This window comes from Pseudophryne corroboree, chromosome 3 (assembly GCF_028390025.1).
Source record: "Pseudophryne corroboree isolate aPseCor3 chromosome 3, aPseCor3.hap2, whole genome shotgun sequence".
In the NCBI taxonomy this organism is placed as follows: Eukaryota; Metazoa; Chordata; class Amphibia; order Anura; family Myobatrachidae; genus Pseudophryne; species Pseudophryne corroboree.
Window position 1 is genome coordinate 771,207,551 of NC_086446.1, and position 20,978 is coordinate 771,228,528.

General features: G+C 50.7%; 1 protein-coding gene across 1 annotated transcript in view; it reads left to right on the forward strand.

The window, feature by feature from the left end:
* The window catches only part of LOC135056852 (centrosome-associated protein CEP250-like), a 140,250-nt gene that overhangs the window by 72,816 nt on the left and 46,456 nt on the right, over window positions 1-20,978 (forward strand). The window contains exons 2-5 of the mRNA XM_063962521.1: window positions 261-407; window positions 8,623-8,679; window positions 9,661-9,719; window positions 9,831-9,996. Of these exons, the coding sequence (XP_063818591.1) occupies window positions 294-407; window positions 8,623-8,679; window positions 9,661-9,719; window positions 9,831-9,996 (396 nt within the window). The 5' untranslated portion in view covers window positions 261-293. The remainder of the gene's footprint in view (window positions 1-260; window positions 408-8,622; window positions 8,680-9,660; window positions 9,720-9,830; window positions 9,997-20,978) is intronic.

The following is a 20,978-nucleotide window of genomic DNA, read 5'->3' on the forward strand; positions in this document are numbered from 1 at the left end:
ATGGTTCTAATGGTGACCCCAGCATCCTCTACGGACTAAGAGAAAAGGATTTATCGGTAGGTATTAAAATCCTATTTTAACATTACCTAGATAATGTTCTAAAAAAAAAAAAAAAGTACATCCTGTGTCATTTCTGATGATGAAGTGTATGAGACATATATACACTGGTTCGGTGTGTACTGTATCTGTGGTGCATTTATAATGTGCATTGCTTAGGTATTTTGATGCTGCTAATATGTTCTGTATTTATTTCTGCCCAGGTTTAAGTGGATGCCGACCACGCTCGCGTAGCAATGACGCAGGGGGTGGAGCTTGGCCGGGATTGGCTTGCTCTGCAGAGGGAGCTGCAAAACTCTCTAGAGGCTCAGAAGCGACAAGCGGTGCTGGTGGAGAAGCTGCAGGCGAAGGTGAGCCGCGAGGAGTATACTCACCGCGTATAGCGACGTAACAGTATGACGCAAAGATTGACATGAGCAGCTGAGTGTGTCAAACAGACAGAAAATCTAATAGAGTAGGGTCTTTAACCTTGGCCCTCCAGCTGCCTTTGGAACTATACTTACCAGCAGAGGTGCCGATTTATGTTTTTGCTGGTGGGTGCTCAAGCCTGTGTCGCCGGCCGGAGAGGGGGCGCAGGCTCTCTAAAATGGGTATTCTCTCACCAAAATGGGCGTGGGCTCACAGGAAAAGACTACCTTACACCCCAGTTTTTGACCCTGCACCAACAGACCTTGGCCAACACAGGGAAAAAAATGTATTCCACCATATTAAGCCCCACACAGTAATGCCCCCTGCACCATATTATGCCGCACACAGCAATACCCGTGATACATTATGCCCTACAGTAAAGCTTCTAATTACTTTTCTCTAACGTCCTAGTGGATGCTGGGGACTCCGTCAGGACCATGGGGATTAGCGGCTCCGCAGGAGACGGGGCACAAAAATAAAGCTTTAGGATCAGGTGGTGTGCACTGGCTCCTCCCCCTATGACCCTCCTCCAAGCCTCAGTTAGGTTTTTGTGCCCGTCCGAGCAGGGTGCAATCTAGGTGGCTCTCCTAAAGAGCTGCTTAGAAAAAGTTTTTAGGTTTTTTATTTTCAGTGAGTCCTGCTGGCAACAGGCTCACTGCAACGAGGGACTTAGGGGAGAAGAAGTGAACTCACCTGCGTGCAGGATGGATTGGCTTCTTAGGCTACTGGACACCATTAGCTCCAGAGGGATCGAACACAGGCCCAGCCATGGAGTCCGGTCCCGGAGCCGCGCCGCCGACCCCCTTGCAGATGCCGAAAAGCGAAGAGGTCCAGAAACCGGCGGCAGAAGACTTTTCAGTCTTCATGAGGTAGCGCACAGCACTGCAGCTGTGCGCCATTGTTGTCACACACTTCACACCAGCGGTCACGGAGGGTGCAGGGCGCTGCAGGGGGCGCCCTGGGCAGCAATGAGAATACCTTGTTCTGGCTAAAAAATACATCACATATAGCCCTTGGGGCTATATGGATGTATTTAACCCCTGCCAGGTCTCACAAACTCCGGAGAAGAGCCCGCCGAAATAGGGGGCGGGGCCTATCTCCTCAGCACACAGCGCCATTTTCCTGCTCAGCTCCGCTGCGAGGAAGGCTCCCAGGACTCTCCCCTGCACTGCACTACAGAAACAGGGTAAAAAAGAGAGGGGGGGGGGGCACTTTTTTTTTTGGCGTTTTTGATATATATTAAGCTGCTATAAGGGAGACAACACTTCTATAGGGTTGTTCCTATATATTTATAGCGCTTGGGTGTGTGCTGGCAAACTCTCCCTCTGTCTCCCCAAAGGGCTAGTGGGGTCCTGTCTTCGATAAGAGCATTCCCTGTGTGTCTGCTGTGTGTCGGTACGTGTGTGTCGACATGTATGAGGACGATGTTGGTGTGGAGGCGGAGCAATTGCCGGTAATGGTGATGTCACCCCCTAGGGAGTCGACACCGGAATGGATGGCTTTATTTATGGAATTACGTGATAATGTCAGCACATTACAAAAATCAGTTGACGACATGAGACGGCCGGCAAACCAGTTAGTACCTGTACAGGCGTCTCAGACACCGTCAGGGGCTGTAAAACGCCCTTTACCTCAGTCGGTCGACACAGACCCAGACACAGACACCCAATCTAGTGTCGACGGTGAAGAAACAAACGTATTTTCCAGTAGGGCCACACGTTATATGATCACGGCAATGAAGGAGACTTTACATATCTCTGATACTGCATGTACCACAAAAAGGGGTATTATGTGGGGTCTGAAAAAACTACCTGTAGTTTTTCCTGAATCAGACGAATTGAATGAAGTGTGTGATGAAGCGTGGGTTAACCCCGATAGAAAACTGCTAATTTCAAAGAAGTTATTGGCATTATATCCTTTCCCGCCAGAGGTTAGGGCGCGCTGGGAAACACCCCCTAGGGTGGATAAGGCGCTCACACGCTTATCAAAACAAGTGGCGTTACCGTCTCCTGAAACGGCCGCCCTCAAGGATCCAGCAGATAGGAGGCTGGAAACTACCCTGAAAAGTATATACACTCATACTGGTGTTATACTGCGACCAGCCATCGCCTCTGCATGGATGTGCAGTGCTGGGGTGGTTTGGTCGGATTCCCTGACTGAAAATATTGATACCCTGGATAGGGACAGTATTTTACTGACTATAGAGCATTTAAAGGATGCATTTCTATATATGCGAGATGCACAGAGGGATATTTGCACTCTGGCATCGAGAGTAAGTGCGATGTCCATATCTGCCAGAAGAAGTTTATGGACGCGACAATGGTCAGGTGATGCGGATTCCAAACGGCATATGGAAGTATTGCCGTATAAGGGGGAGGAATTATTTGGGGTCGGTCTATCGGATTTGGTGGCCACGGCAACAGCCGGGAAATCCACCTTTTTACCTCAGGTCCCCTCCCAACAGAAAAAGACACCGTCTTTTCAGCCGCAGTCCTTTCGTTCCTATAGGAACAAGCGGGCGAAAGGACAGTCATATTTGCCCCGAGGCAAAGGAAAGGGTAAGAGAGTGCACCAAGCAGCTTCTTCCCAGGAGCAGAAGCCCCCCCCGGCTTCTGCAAAGCCCTCAGCATGACGTTGGGGCTTTACAAGCGGACTCAGGGGCGGTGGGGGGTCGACTCAAGAATTTCAGCGCACAGTGGGCTCACTCACAGGTGGACCCCTGGATCCTGCAGATAATATCTCAGGGTTACAGGTTGGAATTCGAGAAGTCTCCCCCTCGCCGGTTCCTAAAGTCTGCTCTGCCAACGTCTCCCTCAGACAGGGCGACGGTATTGGAAGCCATTCACAAGCTGTATTCTCAGCAGGTGATAGTCAAGGTACCCCTCCTACAACAGGGAAAGGGGTATTATTCCACACTATTTGTGGTACCGAAGCCGGACGGCTCGGTAAGACCTATTCTAAATCTGAAATCTTTGAACCTGTACATACAAAAATTCAAGTTCAAGATGGTGTCACTCAGAGCAGTGATAGCGAATCTGGAAGAAGGGGACTTTATGGTGTCCCTGGACATCAAGGATGCTTACCTGCATGTCCCAATTTGCCCTTCACATCAAGGGTACCTCAGGTTCGTGGTGCAAAACTGTCATTATCAGTTTCAGACGCTGCCGTTTGGATTGTCCACGGCACCTCGGGTCTTTACCAAGGTAATGGCCGAAATGATGTTTCTTCTACGAAGAAAAGGCGTATTAATTATCCCTTACTTGGACGATCTCCTGATAAGGGCAAGGTCCAGGGAACAGCTGGGGGACGTAGTAGCACTAACCCAAATAGTGCTGCAACAGCACGGGTGGATTCTGAATTTTCCAAAATCTCAATTGACCCCGACGACACGTCTGCTGTTCCTGGGAATGATGCTGGACACGGTTCAGAAAAAGGTGTTTCTTCCGGAGGAGAAAGCCAAGGAGTTATCCGAACTTGTCAGGAACCTCCTAAAACCAGGGAAAGTGTCTGTGCATCAATGCACAAGAGTCCTGGGAAAGATGGTGGCTTCTTACGAAGCGATTCCATTCGGCAGATTCCACGCACGAACTTTTCAGTGGGATCTGCTGGACAAATGGTCCGGATCGCATCTGCAGATGCATCAGCGGATAACCTTGTCGCCACGGACAAGAATGTCTCTTCTGTGGTGGTTGCAGAGTGCTCATCTGTTAGAGGGCCGCAGATTCGGCATACAGGACTGGGTCCTGGTGACCACGGATGCCAGTCTGAGAGGCTGGGGAGCGGTCACACAGGGAAGAAAATTCCAGGGAGTATGGTCAAACCTGGAGATGTCTCTTCACATAAATATACTGGAGCTAAGAGCGATTTACAATGCTCTAAGCCTGGCAAAACCCCTGCTTCAGGGTCAGCCGGTGTTGATCCAGTCGGACAACATCACGGCAGTCGCCCACGTAAACAGACAGGGCGGCACAAGAAGCAGGAGAGCAATGGCAGAAGCTGCAAGGATTCTTCGCTGGGCGGAAGATCATGTGATAGCACTGTCAGCAGTGTTCATTCCGGGAGTGGACAACTGGGAAGCAGACTTCCTCAGCAGACACTATCTACACCCGGGAGAGTGGGGACTTCATCCAGAAGTCTTCCACATGATTGTGAACCGTTGGGAAAAACCAAAGGTGGACATGATGGCGTCTCGCCTCAACAAAAAACTGGACAGGTATTGCGCCAGGTCAAGAGACCCTCAGGCAATAGCTGTGGACGCTCTGGTAACGCCGTGGGTGTTCCAGTCAGTGTATGTGTTTCCTCCTCTGCCTCTCATACCAAAAGTACTGAGAATTATACGGCAAAGGGGAGTAAGAACGATACTCGTGGCTCCGGATTGGCCAAGAAGAACTTGGTACCCGGAACTTCAGGAGATGCTCACGGAAGATCCGTGGCCTCTACCTCTAAGACGGGACCTGCTTCAGCAGGGACCGTGTCTATTCCAAGACTTACCGCGGCTGCGTTTGACGGCATGGCGGTTGAACGCCGAATTCTAAGGGAAAAAGGCATTCCGGAAGAGGTCATTCCTACACTGGTAAAAGCCAGGAAGGAGGTGACTGCACAACATTATCACCGCATTTGGAGAAAATATGTTGCGTGGTGTGAGGCCAGGAAGGCCCCCACGGAGGAATTTCAATTGGGTCGATTCCTACATTTCCTGCAAACAGGATTGTCTATGGGCCTCAAGTTGGGGTCCATTAAGGTTCAAATTTCGGCCCTGTCGATTTTCTTCCAGAAAGAATTGGCTTCAGTTCCTGAAGTCCAGACTTTTGTAAAAGGAGTACTACATATACAGCCCCCGGTTGTGCCCCCAGTGGCTCCGTGGGACCTTAATGTAGTTTTGGATTTTCTCAAATTCCATTGGTTTGAGCCACTCAAATCGGCGGATTTGAAATATCTTACATGGAAAGTAACCATGCTACTGGCCCTGGCTTCAGCCAGGAGAGTGTCAGAATTGGCGGCTTTATCGTATAAAAGCCCATATCTGATTTTCCATTCGGACAGGGCAGAACTGCGGACGCGTCCTCATTTTCTGCCTAAGGTGGTGTCAGCGTTTCACCTGAACCAGCCTATTGTGGTGCCTGCGGCTACTAGCGATTTGGAGGATTCCAAGTTGCTGGACGTTGTCAGGGCATTGAAAATATATATTTCAAGGACGGCTGGAGTCAGAAAATCTGACTCGCTGTTTATACTGTATGCACCCAACAAGCTGGGTGCTCCTGCTTCTAAGCAGACGATTGCTCGTTCGATTTGTAGCACAATTCAACTTGCACATTCTGTGGCAGGCCTGCCACAGCCTAAATCTGTCAAGGCCCATTCCACAAGGAAGGTGGGCTCATCCTGGGCGGCTGCCCGAGGGGTCTCGGCATTACAACTCTGCCGAGCAGCTACGTGGTCGGGGGAGAACACGTTTGTAAAATTCTACAAATTTGATACCCTGGCTAAAGAGGACCTGGAGTTCTCTCATTCGGTGCTGCAGAGTCATCCGCACTCTCCCGCCCGTTTGGGAGCTTTGGTATAATCCCCATGGTCCTGACGGAGTCCCCAGCATCCACTAGGACGTTAGAGAAAATAAGATTTTACTTACCGATAAATCTATTTCTCGTAGTCCGTAGTGGATGCTGGGCGCCCATCCCAAGTGCGGATTGTCTGCAATACTTGTACATAGTTATTGTTACCAAAAAATCGGGTTGTTATTGTTGTGAGCCGTCTGTTCAGAGGCTCCTACGTTGTCATACTGTTAACTGGGTTCAGATCACAAGTTGTACGGTGTGATTGGTGTGGCTGGTATGAGTCTTACCCGGGATTCAAAATCCTTCCTTATTGTGTACGCTCGTCCGGGCACAGTATCCTAACTGAGGCTTGGAGGAGGGTCATAGGGGGAGGAGCCAGTGCACACCACCTGATCCTAAAGCTTTATTTTTGTGCCCTGTCTCCTGCGGAGCCGCTAATCCCCATGGTCCTGACGGAGTCCCCAGCATCCACTACGGACTACGAGAAATAGATTTATCGGTAAGTAAAATCTTATTTTTAATTACCTGCTCGTTGCCAGGGGTTTCACGTGCTGGGTGTCATGTTCGTTGCCAGGGGTTTCATGCGCTGGGTGTCATGCTCGTTGCCAGGGGTTTCATGCGCTGGGTGTCATGCTCGTTGCCAGGGGTTTCATGCGCTGGGTGTCATGCTAGTTGCCAGGGGTTTCATGCGCTGGGTGTCACGCTCGTTGCCAGGGGTTTCATGCGCTGGGTGTCACGCTCGTTGCCAGGGGTTTCATGCACTGGGTGTTACGCTCGTTGCCAGGGGTTTCATGCACTGGGTGTCACGCTCGTTGCCAGGGGTTTCATGCGCTGGGTGTCACGCTCGTTGCCAGGGGTTTCATGCGCTGGGTGTCACGCTCGCGCTCGCTGCCAGGAGTTTCATGCGCTGGGTGTCATGCTAGTTGCCAGGGGTTTCATGTGCTGGGTGTCACGCTCGTTGCCAGGAGTTTCATGCTCTGGGTTCCATGCTCGTTGCCAGGGGCTTTATGCGCTGGGTGTCATGCTCGTTGCCAAGGGTGTCATGCGCTGGGTGTCATGCTCGTTGCCAAGGGTGTCATGCGCTGGGTGTCACGCTCGTTGCCAGGGGTTTCATGCGCTGGGTGTCACGCTTGTTGCCAGGGGTTTCATGTGCTGGGTGTCACGCTCATTGCCAGGGGTTTCATGCGCTGGGTGTCACGCTTGTTGCCAGGGGTTTCATACGCTGGGTGTCATGCTCGCTGCCAGGGGTTTCATGCGCTGGGTGTCTTGCTCGTTGCCAGGGGTTTCATTCTCTGGGATCCATGCCCGTTGCCAGGGGTAATGCTCATTGCCAGGGGTAATAATCATTGCCATGGGTGTGTAATGCTAGTTGAGGTACTGACCTCAGCAGCCCTCCCCACAGATAAACCCCAATCGAGGCATCGTTTTGTTTCAAGTGAATAGACACCAGCAGCACATTCTGAGGACATCTGTGAGGACTGATTTGCTATTAGCAAATTCTTTACTTTGTTTTGGGCCACTTGAACAGATAGAGAAAAAGGTGAGTGGTAAAAACAACATTATTACTAAATGTGGGTGCACAGGCACAGAGGTACCGATTTATGGCTCAGTCAGTCCCTTCAACCGCAGAAGTTCTTCATGTGTGTTGGCGGGCAGGAGGACAGCACAGGGCGTGCGGACAGCGCAGGGCGGGTAGGAGGCAGCGCGTGTGATGTCACATCGCGAGCCAGCCCGCCTGCGGGTGTGAGGACAGCGCATGGGTGGGCGGGAGGACAGCGCAGGGCGGGTGGGCAGGCGAGCGGGAGAGAGCGCGGTGTGACATCGGCGCGTCACATCGCGAGCCGGCCGGAGGATGAAGACGGGTGGGCTGCCAGCCACCCACACAAGTAGTGCCTGGACTTGGTGGGTGCTTATCATTTTCCGTGGGTGCTCGGGCCCTCGAGCACCCACGGAATCGGCGCCCATGCTTACCAGCATGCCCTGCCTCAGTTTTAGCATGCCTTATTAGCAAATCTGTGGCAGGGTATGCTGGGATGTGTTGTTCCACAGCAGCTGGAGGGCCAGGGTGGAAGACCCATGAAATACACCTCATGGCTGATAAAGAGGAATTATACTTATCTGCTTCTCTGCAGGATTGCAGCAACAATGTTTCAGCAATGCAATAAGCCAACAGTATCTGTAGCCTAATATTTTCTTTATAAGAGGTGTTGGGGGCTGAGGCAGCTCATACTACTCTATGTTCTAACCTCACAACTCTCCTGCCACTGCTTTCCCGTATCTGCTTCACTCCCCCCCCTCATATCATTATGTACATTGTGGCTGGTAATTAGTTAGACATGTACATTTGTCTTTGACTATTTTCTTTGGCCACCATTGTACTTGTGCAGTGTATTGTATCCCCTAATTACAGCGCTACGGAACCCTTGTGGCGCCATATAAATAAATTACAACAATAATTCTGTAGTTCATAGGGAATGGATAGGCGGCTTATTTGTCCGACCCATAAATTGTCCGTCTGGGATTGACCTTTTAATATTATAAATAAATCCAGGGTTGTCGTATACTTCGGTTCTAAGCGTGTGTGTATTTGTTTCCCTGCTCACAGGTTCTACAGTACAGAAACCGTTATCAGGAGCTGCAGCAGACTCAGGAGTGGAATCTGGTACTGACCAATGGACAGTCACAAGGACGTATCTCCAGGAAAGCTTTAGAAATCTTGCAGCTCATGGGTGACGGACATTGTGGGGGAGATAGGGAAGGTGGGTGCGGAGCATGGGGCTGGCAGTAGAAGATGTCCAAGAGACGGTAAAAGACAACGCTTGTGATGTGGATGCTGATCCTGCATAAAGTCTTGTGTAACCGTAACATTAATAGTAGGAAATAAGGTTCAGCATCACGTTGCAGAGGGAGACTGTGGTGTGGCTAATATTCTTTATGGTAATGGAGAGTTGACGTTAGTAGACACTGGTGGGGTGGGGATGAGCACCAGATGGCGGTTCCATCACACTTCATTGGACAGATATCATTGATAAAGGGTGGCTGACGGTATTGGTTGAGGTTTTGATGTTTGGTAGGGCCAGTATGGAGTAACCACAGTTGACTTGAAGCTGGCCAGTCACCAGGGTGTCTAGCAATGGAGAGTTGATGTTAGTAGACACTGGTAGGGATGAGCACCAGATGGCGGTTCCATCACACTTCATTTGACGGATATCATTGATAAAGGGTGACTGACTGTATTGGTTGAGCTTTTGACGTTTGGTAGGGCCAGTATGGAGTAACACATAGACTTGAAGCTGGCCAGTCACCAGGGTGTCTTAGCAATGGAGAGTTGATGTTAGTAGACACTGGTGGGTGGGGATGAGCACCAGATGGTGGCTCCATCACACTTCATTGGACAGATATCGTTGATAAAGGGTGGCTGACTGTATTGGTTGAGCTTTTGATGTTTGGTAGGACCAGTATGGAATAACCACATTGACTTGAAGCTGGCCAGTCACCAGGGTGTCTAGCATTATTTGTGTCTGCCTTGTAGTAAGTAGTAATGTGTGTGCTAGCGAACCAGATGGCCGGTCTGCTTTTAGTATCTGCGCCTAGTCTTGACATAGTTGCTGACACCTAATGCCGTCTTGTATTTCTGCCACAGAGCCGCGGAGAATCGGAGCTGGAGAACGCTCTGCAGAGGTTGGAAGAGGAGCAGCAGAGGTGAGCTTCGGAGTACGTAACGGACGGTGGATGTGCCTGACGTAGGATAACAAGGCCTGATAATACTGATGATGAGACCGGCATGCTGGTAATAACCGTCCTCCTCTACAGGTCTGAGAGTCTGGCTGCGCTGAACTCGTTACTCAGGGAAAACCTGGAACGCACGCAGGAAGCCAATGGCATTCTGGCGGAAGATATCCACAAGCTGACAGCTGACTGGTCTAGCGCCCTGCAGGAACTGAAGCGGAAGGAAAGCGATTGGGAGTCTGAGAGGGGTGTAAGTGGCGTAGAGGAAAGTGACTGCTCAGTAACAGAGGGAGGTGTTGATAACGTAGTGATGTTACTGTCCTCTTGCTAAAACCTGGCTTTCCTGTTATGTAAATAGCGCCCCCTCTTGGTCATCCTGTTACCTGAATGTGGAAACCAGGTAGTTCTGCAGCTGACGGTGATTGATGACTTAGGGGTCTATTTACTAAGCCTTGTAAGGAGATAAAGTACCTGCAGGAGCTGACTGGCTGGTACTTTATATCCGTTGACTCGGTCTCCATCCAAGGCTTAGTAAATAGACCCCTTAATTCCTTTATACCAGGGGTGGATCCAGGGGAGAGGGAAGGACAGGGCGCACCCCGGTATCACTTCCCTCCTGCTCACTGCTGCTGGTCACTGCATAGCAGCGTAGCCTCCCTCCCCAGCCCATTACACCTTGCTGTGTGCTAGGCTGGGGAGGACATGCGGAGTCTGCGGCAGCAGTGTCTGCTCTATCCCTGCTTCCTGCGCTGCTGCATAGAGCCCAGCGGTAGTGTGCAGAAGAGAAGCGTTACCAGGGTGTTGTCAATCCGCCACTGCTTTATACAGCCCCATAGAGCTCTAAAGAAGAGGACTGAGCGGCAATCAGTCTGCGCTCTGGCTTTGGGGGACATGGATGGGTCTCTTGCTATATGGTGGGTCAGGCTTTTTTGTTAAGGACTTGTCATTAGTGCACGATGTGAATGATCGCCTTCTGTGATGCACCCTAACCTGCAGAGGCTTGCACTGATGAGATCCAATAAGATGTAACCACCTGTCTGCAATGTGTGTGTATAGGACGCTATCACTGGCTCTGCTGTATTCCACCTGTCTGCAATGTGTGTGTATGGGACGCTATCACTGGCTCTGCTGTATTCCACCTGTCTGCAGTGTGTGTGTATGGGACGCTATCACTGGCTCTGCTGTATTCCACCTGTCTGCAATGTGTGTGTATGGGACGCTATCACTGGCTCTGCTGTATTCCACCTGTCTGCAATGTGTCTGTATGGGACGCTATCACTGGCTCTGCTGTATTCCACCTGTCTGCAATGTGTGTGTATGGAACGCTATCACTGGCTCTGCTGTATTCCACCTGTCTGCAGTGTGTGTGTATAGGACGCTATCACTGGCTCTGCTGTATTCCACCTGTCTGCAGTGTGTGTGTATATATAGGACACTATCACTGGCTCTGCTGTATTCCACCTGTCTGCAGTGTGTGTGTATGGGACGCTATCACTGGCTCTGCTGTATTCCACCTGTCTGCAATGTGTGTGTATGGGACGCTATCACTGGCTCTGCTGTATTCCACCTGTCTGCAGTGTGTGTATAGGACGCTATCACTGGCTCTGCTGTATTCCACCTGTCTGCAATGTGTGTGTATGGGACGCTATCACTGGCTCTGCTGTATTCCACCTGTCTGCAATGTGTGTGTATGGGACGCTATCACTGACTCTGCTGTATTCCACCTGTCTGCAATGTGTCTGTATGGGACGCTATCACTGGCTCTGCTGTATTCCACCTGTCTGCAGTGTGTGTGTATGGGACGCTATCACTGGCTCTGCTGTATTCCACCTGTCTGCAATGTGTGTGTATGGGACGCTATCACTGACTCTGCTGTATTCCACCTGTCTGCAATGTGTGTGTATGGGACACTATCACTGGCTCTGCTGTATTCCACCTGTCTGCAGTGTATGTGTATAGGACGCTATCACTGGCTCTGCTGTATTCCACCTGTCTGCAGTGTGTGTGTATGGGACGCTATCACTGGCTCTGCTGTATTCCACCTGTCTGCAGTGTGTGTATAGGACGCTATCACTGGCTCTGCTGTATTCCACCTGTCTGCAATGTGTGTATATGGGACACTATCACTGGCTCTGCTGTATTCCACCTGTCTGCAATGTGTGTGTATGGGACGCTATCACTGGCTCTGCTGTATTCCACCTGTCTGCAATGTGTGTGTATGGGACGCTATCACTGGCTCTGCTGTATTCCACCTGTCTGCAATGTGTGTGTATGGGACGCTATCACTGGCTCTGCTGTATTCCACCTGTCTGCAATGTGTGTGTATGGGACGCTATCACTGGTTCTGCTGTATTCCACCTGTCTGCAGTGTGTGTATAGGACGCTATCACTGGCTCTGCTGTATTCCACCTGTCTGCAATGTGTGTGTATGGGACGCTATCACTGGCTCTGCTGTATTCCACCTGTCTGCAATGTGTGTGTATGGGACGCTATCACTGGCTCTGCTGTATTCCACCTGTCTGCAGTGTGTGTGTATGGGACGCTATCACTGGTTCTGCTGTATTCCACCTGTCTGCAGTGTGTGTATAGGACGCTATCACTGGCTCTGCTGTATTCCACCTGTCTGCAATGTGTGTGTATGGGACGCTATCACTGGCTCTGCTGTATTCCACCTGTCTGCAATGTGTGTGTATGGGACGCTATCACTGGCTCTGCTGTATTCCACCTGTCTGCAATGTGTGTGTATAGGACGCTATCACTGGCTCTGCTGTATTCCACCTGTCTGCAATGTGTGTGTATGGGACGCTATCACTGACTCTGCTGTATTCCACCTGTCTGCAATGTGTGTGTATGGGACGCTATCACTGGCTCTGCTGTATTCCACCTGTCTGCAGTGTGTGTGTATAGGACGCTATCACTGGCTCTGCTGTATTCCACCTGTCTGCAATGTGTGTGTGTATAGGACGCTATCACTGGCTCTGCTGTATTCCACCTGTCTGCAGTGTGTGTATAGGACACTATCACTGGCTCTGCTGTATTCCACCTGTCTGCAATGTGTGTATATATAGGACACTATCACTGGCTCTGCTGTATTCCACCTGTCTGCAATGTGTGTGTATGGGACGCTATCACTGGCTCTGCTGTATTCCACCTGTCTGCAATGTGTGTGTATGGGACGCTATCACTGGCTCTGCTGTATTCCACCTGTCTGCAGTGTATGTGTATGGGACGCTATCACTGGCTCTGCTGTATTCCACCTGTCTGCAATGTATGTGTATGGGACGCTATCACTGGCTCTGCTGTATTCCACCTGTCTGCAATGTGTGTGTATAGGACGCTATCACTGGCTCTGCTGTATTCCACCTGTCTGCAGTGTGTGTGTATGGGACGCTATCACTGGCTCTGCTGTATTCCACCTGTCTGCAGTGTGTGTATAGGACGCTATCACTGACTCTGCTGTATTCCACCTGTCTGCAGTGTGTGTGTATGGGACGCTATCACTGGCTCTGCTGTATTCCACCTGTCTGCAATGTGTGTGTATGGAACGCTATCACTGGCTCTGCTATATTCCACCTGTCTGCAATGTGTGTGTATGGGACGCTATCACTGGCTCTGCTGTATTCCACCTGTCTGCAATGTGTGTGTATGGGACGCTATCACTGGCTCTGCTGTATTCCACCTGTCTGCAATGTGTGTGTATAGGACGCTATCACTGGCTCTGCTGTATTCCACCTGTCTGCAATGTGTGTGTATGGGACGCTATCACTGGCTCTGCTGTATTCCACCTGTCTGCAATGTGTGTGTATGGGACGCTATCACTGGCTCTGCTGTATTCCACCTGTCTGCAATGTGTGTGTATAGGACGCTATCACTGGCTCTGCTGTATTCCACCTGTCTGCAATGTGTGTGTATGGGACGCTATCACTGGCTCTGCTGTATTCCACCTGTTTGCAATGTGTGTGTATGGGACGCTATCACTGGCTCTGCTGTATTCCACCTGTCTGCAATGTGTGTGTATGGGACGCTATCACTGGCTCTGCTGTATTCCACCTGTCTGCAATGTGTGTGTATGGGACACTATCACTGGCTCTGCTGTATTCCACCTGTCTGCAGTGTGTGTATGGGACGCTATCACTGGCTCTGCTGTATTCCACCTGTCTGCAATGTGTGTGTATGGGACGCTATGACTGGCTCTGCTGTATTCCACCTGTCTGCAATGTGTGTGTATGGGACGCTATCACTGGCTCTGCTGTATTCCACCTGTCTGCAATGTGTGTGTATGGGACGCTATCACTGGCTCTGCTGTATTCCACCTGTCTGCAATGTGTCTGTATGGGACGCTATTACTGGCTCTGCTGTATTCCACCTGTCTGCAATGTGTGTGTATAGGACGCTATCACTGGCTCTGCTGTATTCCACCTGTCTGCAGTGTGTGTGTATGGGACGCTATCACTGGCTCTGCTGTATTCCACCTATCTGCAATGTGTGTATGGGACGCTATCACTGGCTCTGCTGTATTCCACCTGTCTGCAATGTGTGTGTATGGGACGCTATCACTGGCTCTGCTGTATTCCACCTATCTGCAGTGTATGTGTATGGGACGCTATCACTGGCTCTGCTGTATTCCACCTGTCTGCAATGTGTGTGTATGGGACGCTATCACTGGCTCTGCTGTATTCCACCTGTCTGCAATGTGTGTGTATGGGACGCTATCACTGGCTCTGCTGTTTTCCACCTGTCTGCAATGTGTGTGTATGGGACGCTATGACTGGCTCTGCTGTATTCCACCTGTCTGCAATGTGTGTATATGGGACGCTATCACTGGCTCTGCTGTATTCCACCTGTCTGCAGTGTGTGTATATAGAACGCTATCACTGGCTCTGCTGTATTCCACCTGTCTGCAGTGTGTGTGTATGGGACGCTATCACTGGCTCTGCTGAATTCCACCTGTCTGCAGTGTGTGTGTATGGGACGCTATCACTGGCTCTGCTGTATTCCACCTGTCTGCAGTGTGTGTGTATAGGACACTATCAGTGGCTCTGCTGTATTCCACCTGTCTGCAATGTGTGTGTATAGGACGCTATCACTGGCTCTGCTGTATTCCACCTGTCTGCAGTGTGTGTGTATGGGACGCTATCACTGGCTCTGCTGTATTCCACCTGTCTGCAATGTGTGTGTATGGGACGCTATCACTGGCTCTGCTGTATTCCACCTGTCTGCAGTGTGTGTGTATAGGACGCTATCACTGGCTCTGCTGTATTCCACCTGTCTGCAATGTGTGTGTATGGGACGCTATCACTGGCTCTGCTGTATTCCACCTGTCTGCAATGTGTGTGTATGGGACGCTATCACTGGCTCTGCTGTATTCCACCTATCTGCAATGTGTGTATGGGACGCTATCACTGGCTCTGCTGTATTCCACCTGTCTGCAATGTGTGTGTATAGGACGCTATCACTGGCTCTGCTGTATTCCACCTATCTGCAATGTGTGTATGGGACGCTATCACTGGCTCTGCTGTATTCCACCTGTCTGCAGTGTGTGTGTATGGGACGCTATCACTGGCTCAGCTGTATTCCACCTGTCTGCAGTGTGTGTGTATGGGACGCTATCACTGGCTCTGCTGTATTCCACCTGTCTGCAGTGTGTGTGTATGGGACGCTATCACTGCCTCTGCTGTATTCCACCTGTCTGCAGTGTGTGTGTATGGGACGCTATCACTGGCTCTGCTGTATTCCACCTGTCTGCAATGTGTGTGTATGGGACGCTATCACTGGCTCTGCTGTATTCCACCTGTCTGCAATGTGTGTGTATGGGACGCTATCACTGGCTCTGCTGTATTCCACCTGTCTGCAGTGTGTGTGTATGGGACGCTATCACTGGCTCTGCTGTATTCCACCTGTCTGCAGTGTGTGTGTGTATTGGACACTATCACTGGCTCTGCTGTATTCCACCTGTCTGCAGTGTGTGTGTATAGGACGCTATCACTGGCTCTGCTGTATTCCACCTGTCTGCAATGTGTGTGTATGGGACGCTATCACTGGCTCTGCTGTATTCCACCTGTCTGCAATGTGTGTGTATGGGACGCTATCACTGGCTCTGCTGTATTCCACCTGTCTGCAATGTGTGTGTATAGGACGCTATCACTGGCTCTGCTGTATTCCACCTGTCTGCAGTGTGTGTGTATGGGACGCTATCACTGGCTCTGCTGTATTCCACCTGTCTGCAGTGTGTGTGTATAGGACGCTATCACTGGCTCTGCTGTATTCCACCTGTCTGCAGTGTGTGTATGGGACGCTATCACTGGCTCTGCTGTATTCCACCTGTCTGCAATGTGTGTGTATAGGACGCTATCACTGGCGCTGCTGTATTCCACCTGTCTGCAGTGTATGTGTATGGGACGCTATCACTGGCTCTGCTGTATTCCACCTGTCTGCAGTGTGTGTGTATGGGACGCTATCACTGGCTCTGCTGTATTCCACCTGTCTGCAATGTGTGTGTATGGGACGCTATCACTGGCTCTGCTGTATTCCACCTGTCTGCCGTGTGTGTGTATGGGACGCTATCACTGGCTCTGCTGTATTCCACCTGTCTGCAATGTGTGTGTATGGGACGCTATCACTGGCTCTGCTGTATTCCACCTGTCTGCAGTGTGTGTGTATGGGACGCTATCACTGGCTCTGCTGTATTCCACCTGTCTGCAATGTGTGTGTATGGGACGCTATCACTGGCTCTGCTGTATTCCACCTGTCTGCAATGTGTGTGTATAGGACGCTATCACTGGCTCTGCTGTATTCCACCTGTCTGCAGTGTGTGTGTATAGGACGCTATCACTGGCTCTGCTGTATTCCACCTGTCTGCAGTGTGTGTGTATGGGACGCTATCACTGGCTCTGCTGTATTCCACCTGTCTGCAATGTGTGTGTATATGGGACGCTATCACTGGCTCTGCTGTATTCCACCTGTCTGCAGTGTGTGTGTATGGGACGCTATCACTGGCTCTGCTGTATTCCACCTGTCTGCAATGTGTGTGTATGGGACGCTATCACTGGCTCTGCTGTATTCCACCTGTCTGCAATGTGTGTGTATGGGACGCTATCACTGGCTCTGCTGTATTCCACCTGTCTGCAATGTGTGTGTATGGGACGCTATCACTGGCTCTGCTGTATTCCACCTGTCTGCAGTGTGTGTGTATGGGACGCTATCACTGGCTCTGCTGTATTCCACCTGTCTGCAGTGTGTGTATATATAGGACACTATCACTGGCTCCGCTGTATTCCACCTGTCTGCAGTGTGTGTGTATGGGACGCTATCACTGGCTCTGCTGTATTCCACCTGTCTGCAATGTGTGTGTATGGGACGCTATCACTGGCTCTGCTGTATTCCACCTGTCTGCAATGTGTGTGTATGGGACGCTATCACTGGCTCTGCTGTATTCCACCTGTCTGCAATGTGTGTGTATGGGACGCTATCACTGGCTCTGCTGTATTCCACCTGTCTGCAGTGTGTATATATAGGACACTATCACTGGCTCTGCTGTATTCCACCTGTCTGCAGTGTGTGTGTATGGGACGCTATCACTGGCTCTGCTGTATTCCACCTGTCTGCAGTGTGTGTATAGGACGCTATCACTGGCTCTGCTGTATTCCACCTGTCTGCAGTGTGTGTGTATAGGACGCTATCACTGGCTCTGCTGTATTCCACCTGTCTGCAGTGTGTGTGTGTATAGGACGCTATCACTGGCTCTGCTGTATTCCACCTGTCTGCAATGTGTGTGTATAGGACGCTATCACTGGCTCTGCTGTATTCCACCTGTCTGCAGTGTGTGTGTATGGGACGCTATCACTGGCTCTGCTGTATTCCACCTGTCTGCAATGTGTGTGTATGGGACGCTATCACTGGCTCTGCTGTATTCCACCTGTCTGCAGTGTGTGTGTATGGGACGCTATCACTGGCTCTGCTGTATTCCACCTGTCTGCAATGTGTGTGTATGGGACGCTATCACTGGCTCTGCTGTATTCCACCTGTCTGCAATGTGTGTGTATGGGACGCTATCACTGGCTCTGCTGTATTCCACCTGTCTGCAATGTGTGTGTATGGGACACTATCACTGGCTCTGCTGTATTCCACCTGTCTGCAATGTGTGTGTATGGGACGCTATCACTGGCTCTGCTGTATTCCACCTGTCTGCAGTGTGTGTGTATGGGACGCTATCACTGGCTCTGCTGTATTCCACCTGTCTGCAATGTGTGTGTATAGGACGCTATCACTGGCTCTGCTGTATTCCACCTGTCTGCAGTGTGTGTGTATGGGACGCTATCACTGGCTCTGCTGTATTCCACCTGTCTGCAGTGTGTGTGTATGGGACGCTATCACTGGCTCTGCTGTATTCCACCTGTCTGCAGTGTGTGTGTATGGGACGCTATCACTGGCTCTGCTGTATTCCACCTGTCTGCAGTGTGTGTGTATGGGACGCTATCACTGGCTCTGCTGTATTCCACCTGTCTGCAGTGTGTGTGTATGGGACGCTATCACTGGCTCTGCTGTATTCCACCTGTCTGCAGTGTGTGTGTATGGGACGTTATCACTGGCTCTGCTGTATTCCACCTGTCTGCAGTGTGTGTATATGGGACGCTATCACTGGCTCTGCTGTATTCCACCTGTCTGCAATGTCTGTGTATGGGACGCTATCACTGGCTCTGCTGTATTCCACCTGTCTGCAATGTGTGTGTATGGGACGCTATCACTGGCTCTGCTGTATTCCACCTGTCTGCAATGTGTGTGTATGGGACGCTATCACTGGCTCTGCTGTATTCCACCTGTCTGCAATGTGTGTGTATGGGACGCTATCACTGGCTCTGCTGTATTCCACCTGTCTGCAATGTGTGTGTATGGGACGCTATCACTGGCTCTGCTGTATTCCACCTGTCTGCAGTGTGTGTGTGTATGGGACGCTATCACTGGCTCTGCTGTATTCCACCTGTCTGCAGTGTGTGTGTATATGGGACGCTATCACTGGCTCTGCTGTATTCCACCTGTCTGCAATGTGTGTGTATAGGACGCTATCACTGGCTCTGCTGTATTCCACCTGTCTGCAATGTGTGTGTATGGGACGCTATCACTGGCTCTGCTGTATTCCACCTGTCTGCAATGTGTGTGTATGGGACGCTATCACTGGCTCTGCTGTATTCCACCTGTCTGCAATGTGTGTGTATGGAACGCTATCACTGGCTCTGCTGTATTCCACCTGTCTGCAGTGTGTGTGTATGGGACGCTATCACTGGCTCTGCTGTATTCCACCTGTCTGCAGTGTGTGTGTATGGGACGCTATCACTGGCTCTGCTGTATTCCACCTGTCTGCAATGTTTGTGTATAGGACGCTATCACTGGCGCTGCTGTATTCCACCTGTCTGCAGTGTGTGTGTATGGGACGCTATCACTGGCGCTGCTGTATTCCACCTGTCTGCAGTGTGTGTGTATGGGACGCTATCACTGGCTCTGCTGTATTCCACCTGTCTGCAATGTGTGTGTATGGGACGCTATCACTGGCTCTGCTGTATTCCACCTGTCTGCAATGTGTGTGTATGGGACGCTATCACTGGCTCTGCTGTATTCCACCTGTCTGCAATGTGTGTGTATGGGACGCTATCACTGGCTCTGCTGTATTCCACCTGTCTGCAATGTGTGTGTATGGGACGCTATCACTGGCTCTGCTGTATTCCACCTGTCTGCAATGTGTGTGTATGGGACGCTATCACTGGCTCTGCTGTATTCCACCTGTCTGCAATGTGTCTGTATGGGACGCTATTACTGGCTCTGCTGTATTCCACCTGTCTGCAGTGTGTGTGTATGGGACGCTATCACTGGCTCTGCTGTATTCCACCTGTCTGCAATGTGTGTGTATGGGACGCTATCACTGGCTCTGCTGTATTCCACCTGTCTGCCTTGTGTGTGTATGGGACGCTATCACTGGCTCTGCTGTATTCCACCTGTCTGCAATGTGTGTGTATAGGACGCTATCACTGGCTCTGCTGTATTCCACCTGTCTGCAGTGTGTGTGTATAGGACGCTATCACTGGCTCTGCTGTATTCCACCTGTCTGCAGTGTGTGTGTATGGGACGCTATCACTGGCTCTGCTGTATTCCACCTGTCTGCAATGTGTGTGTATAGGACGCTATCACTGGCTCTGCTGTATTCCACCTGTCTGCAATGTGTCTGTATGGGACGCTATCACTGGCTCTGCTGTATTCCACCTGTCTGCAATGTGTGTGTATGGGACGCTATCACTGGCTCTGCTGTATTCCACCTGTCTGCAATGTGTGTGTATGGGACGCTATCACTGGCTCTGCTGTATTCCACCTGTCTGCAATGTGTGTGTATGGGACGCTATCACTGGCTCTGCTGTATTCCACCTGTCTGCAGTGTGTGTGTATGGGACGCTATCACTGGCTCTGCTGTATTCCACCTGTCTGCAGTGTGTGTATATATAGGACACTATCACTGGCTCCGCTGTATTCCACCTGTCTGCAGTGTGTGTGTATGGGACGCTATCACTGGCTCTGCTGTATTCCACCTGTCTGCAATGTGTGTTTATGGGACGCTATCACTGGCTCTGCTGTATTCCACCTGTCTGCAATGTGTGTGTATTGGACGCTATCACTGGCTCTGCTGTATTCCACCTGTCTGCAGTGTGTATATATAGGACACTATCACTGGCTCTGCTGTATTCCACCTGTCTGCAATGTGTGTGTATGGGACGCTATCACTGGCTCTGCTGTATTCCACCTGTCTGCAATGTGTGTGTATGGGACGCTATCACTGGCTCTGCTGTATTCCACCTGTCTGCAATGTGTGTGTATGGGACGCTATCACTGGCTCTGCTGTATTCCACCTGTCTGCAATGTGTGCGTATGGGACGCTATCACTGGCTCTGCTGTATTCCACCTGTCTGCAATGTGTGTGTATGGGACGCTATCACTGGCTCTGCTGTATTCCACCTGTCTGCAATGTGTGTGTATGGGACGCTATCACTGGCTCTGCTGTATTCCACCTGTCTGCAATGTGTGTGTATGGGACGCTATCACTGGCTCTGCTGTATTCCACCTGTCTGCAGTGTGTGTGTATGGGACGCTATCACTGGCTCTGCTGTATTCCACCTGTCTGCAATGTGTGTGTATAGGACGCTATCACTGGCTCTGCTGTATTCCACCTGTCTGCAGTGTGTGTGTATGGGA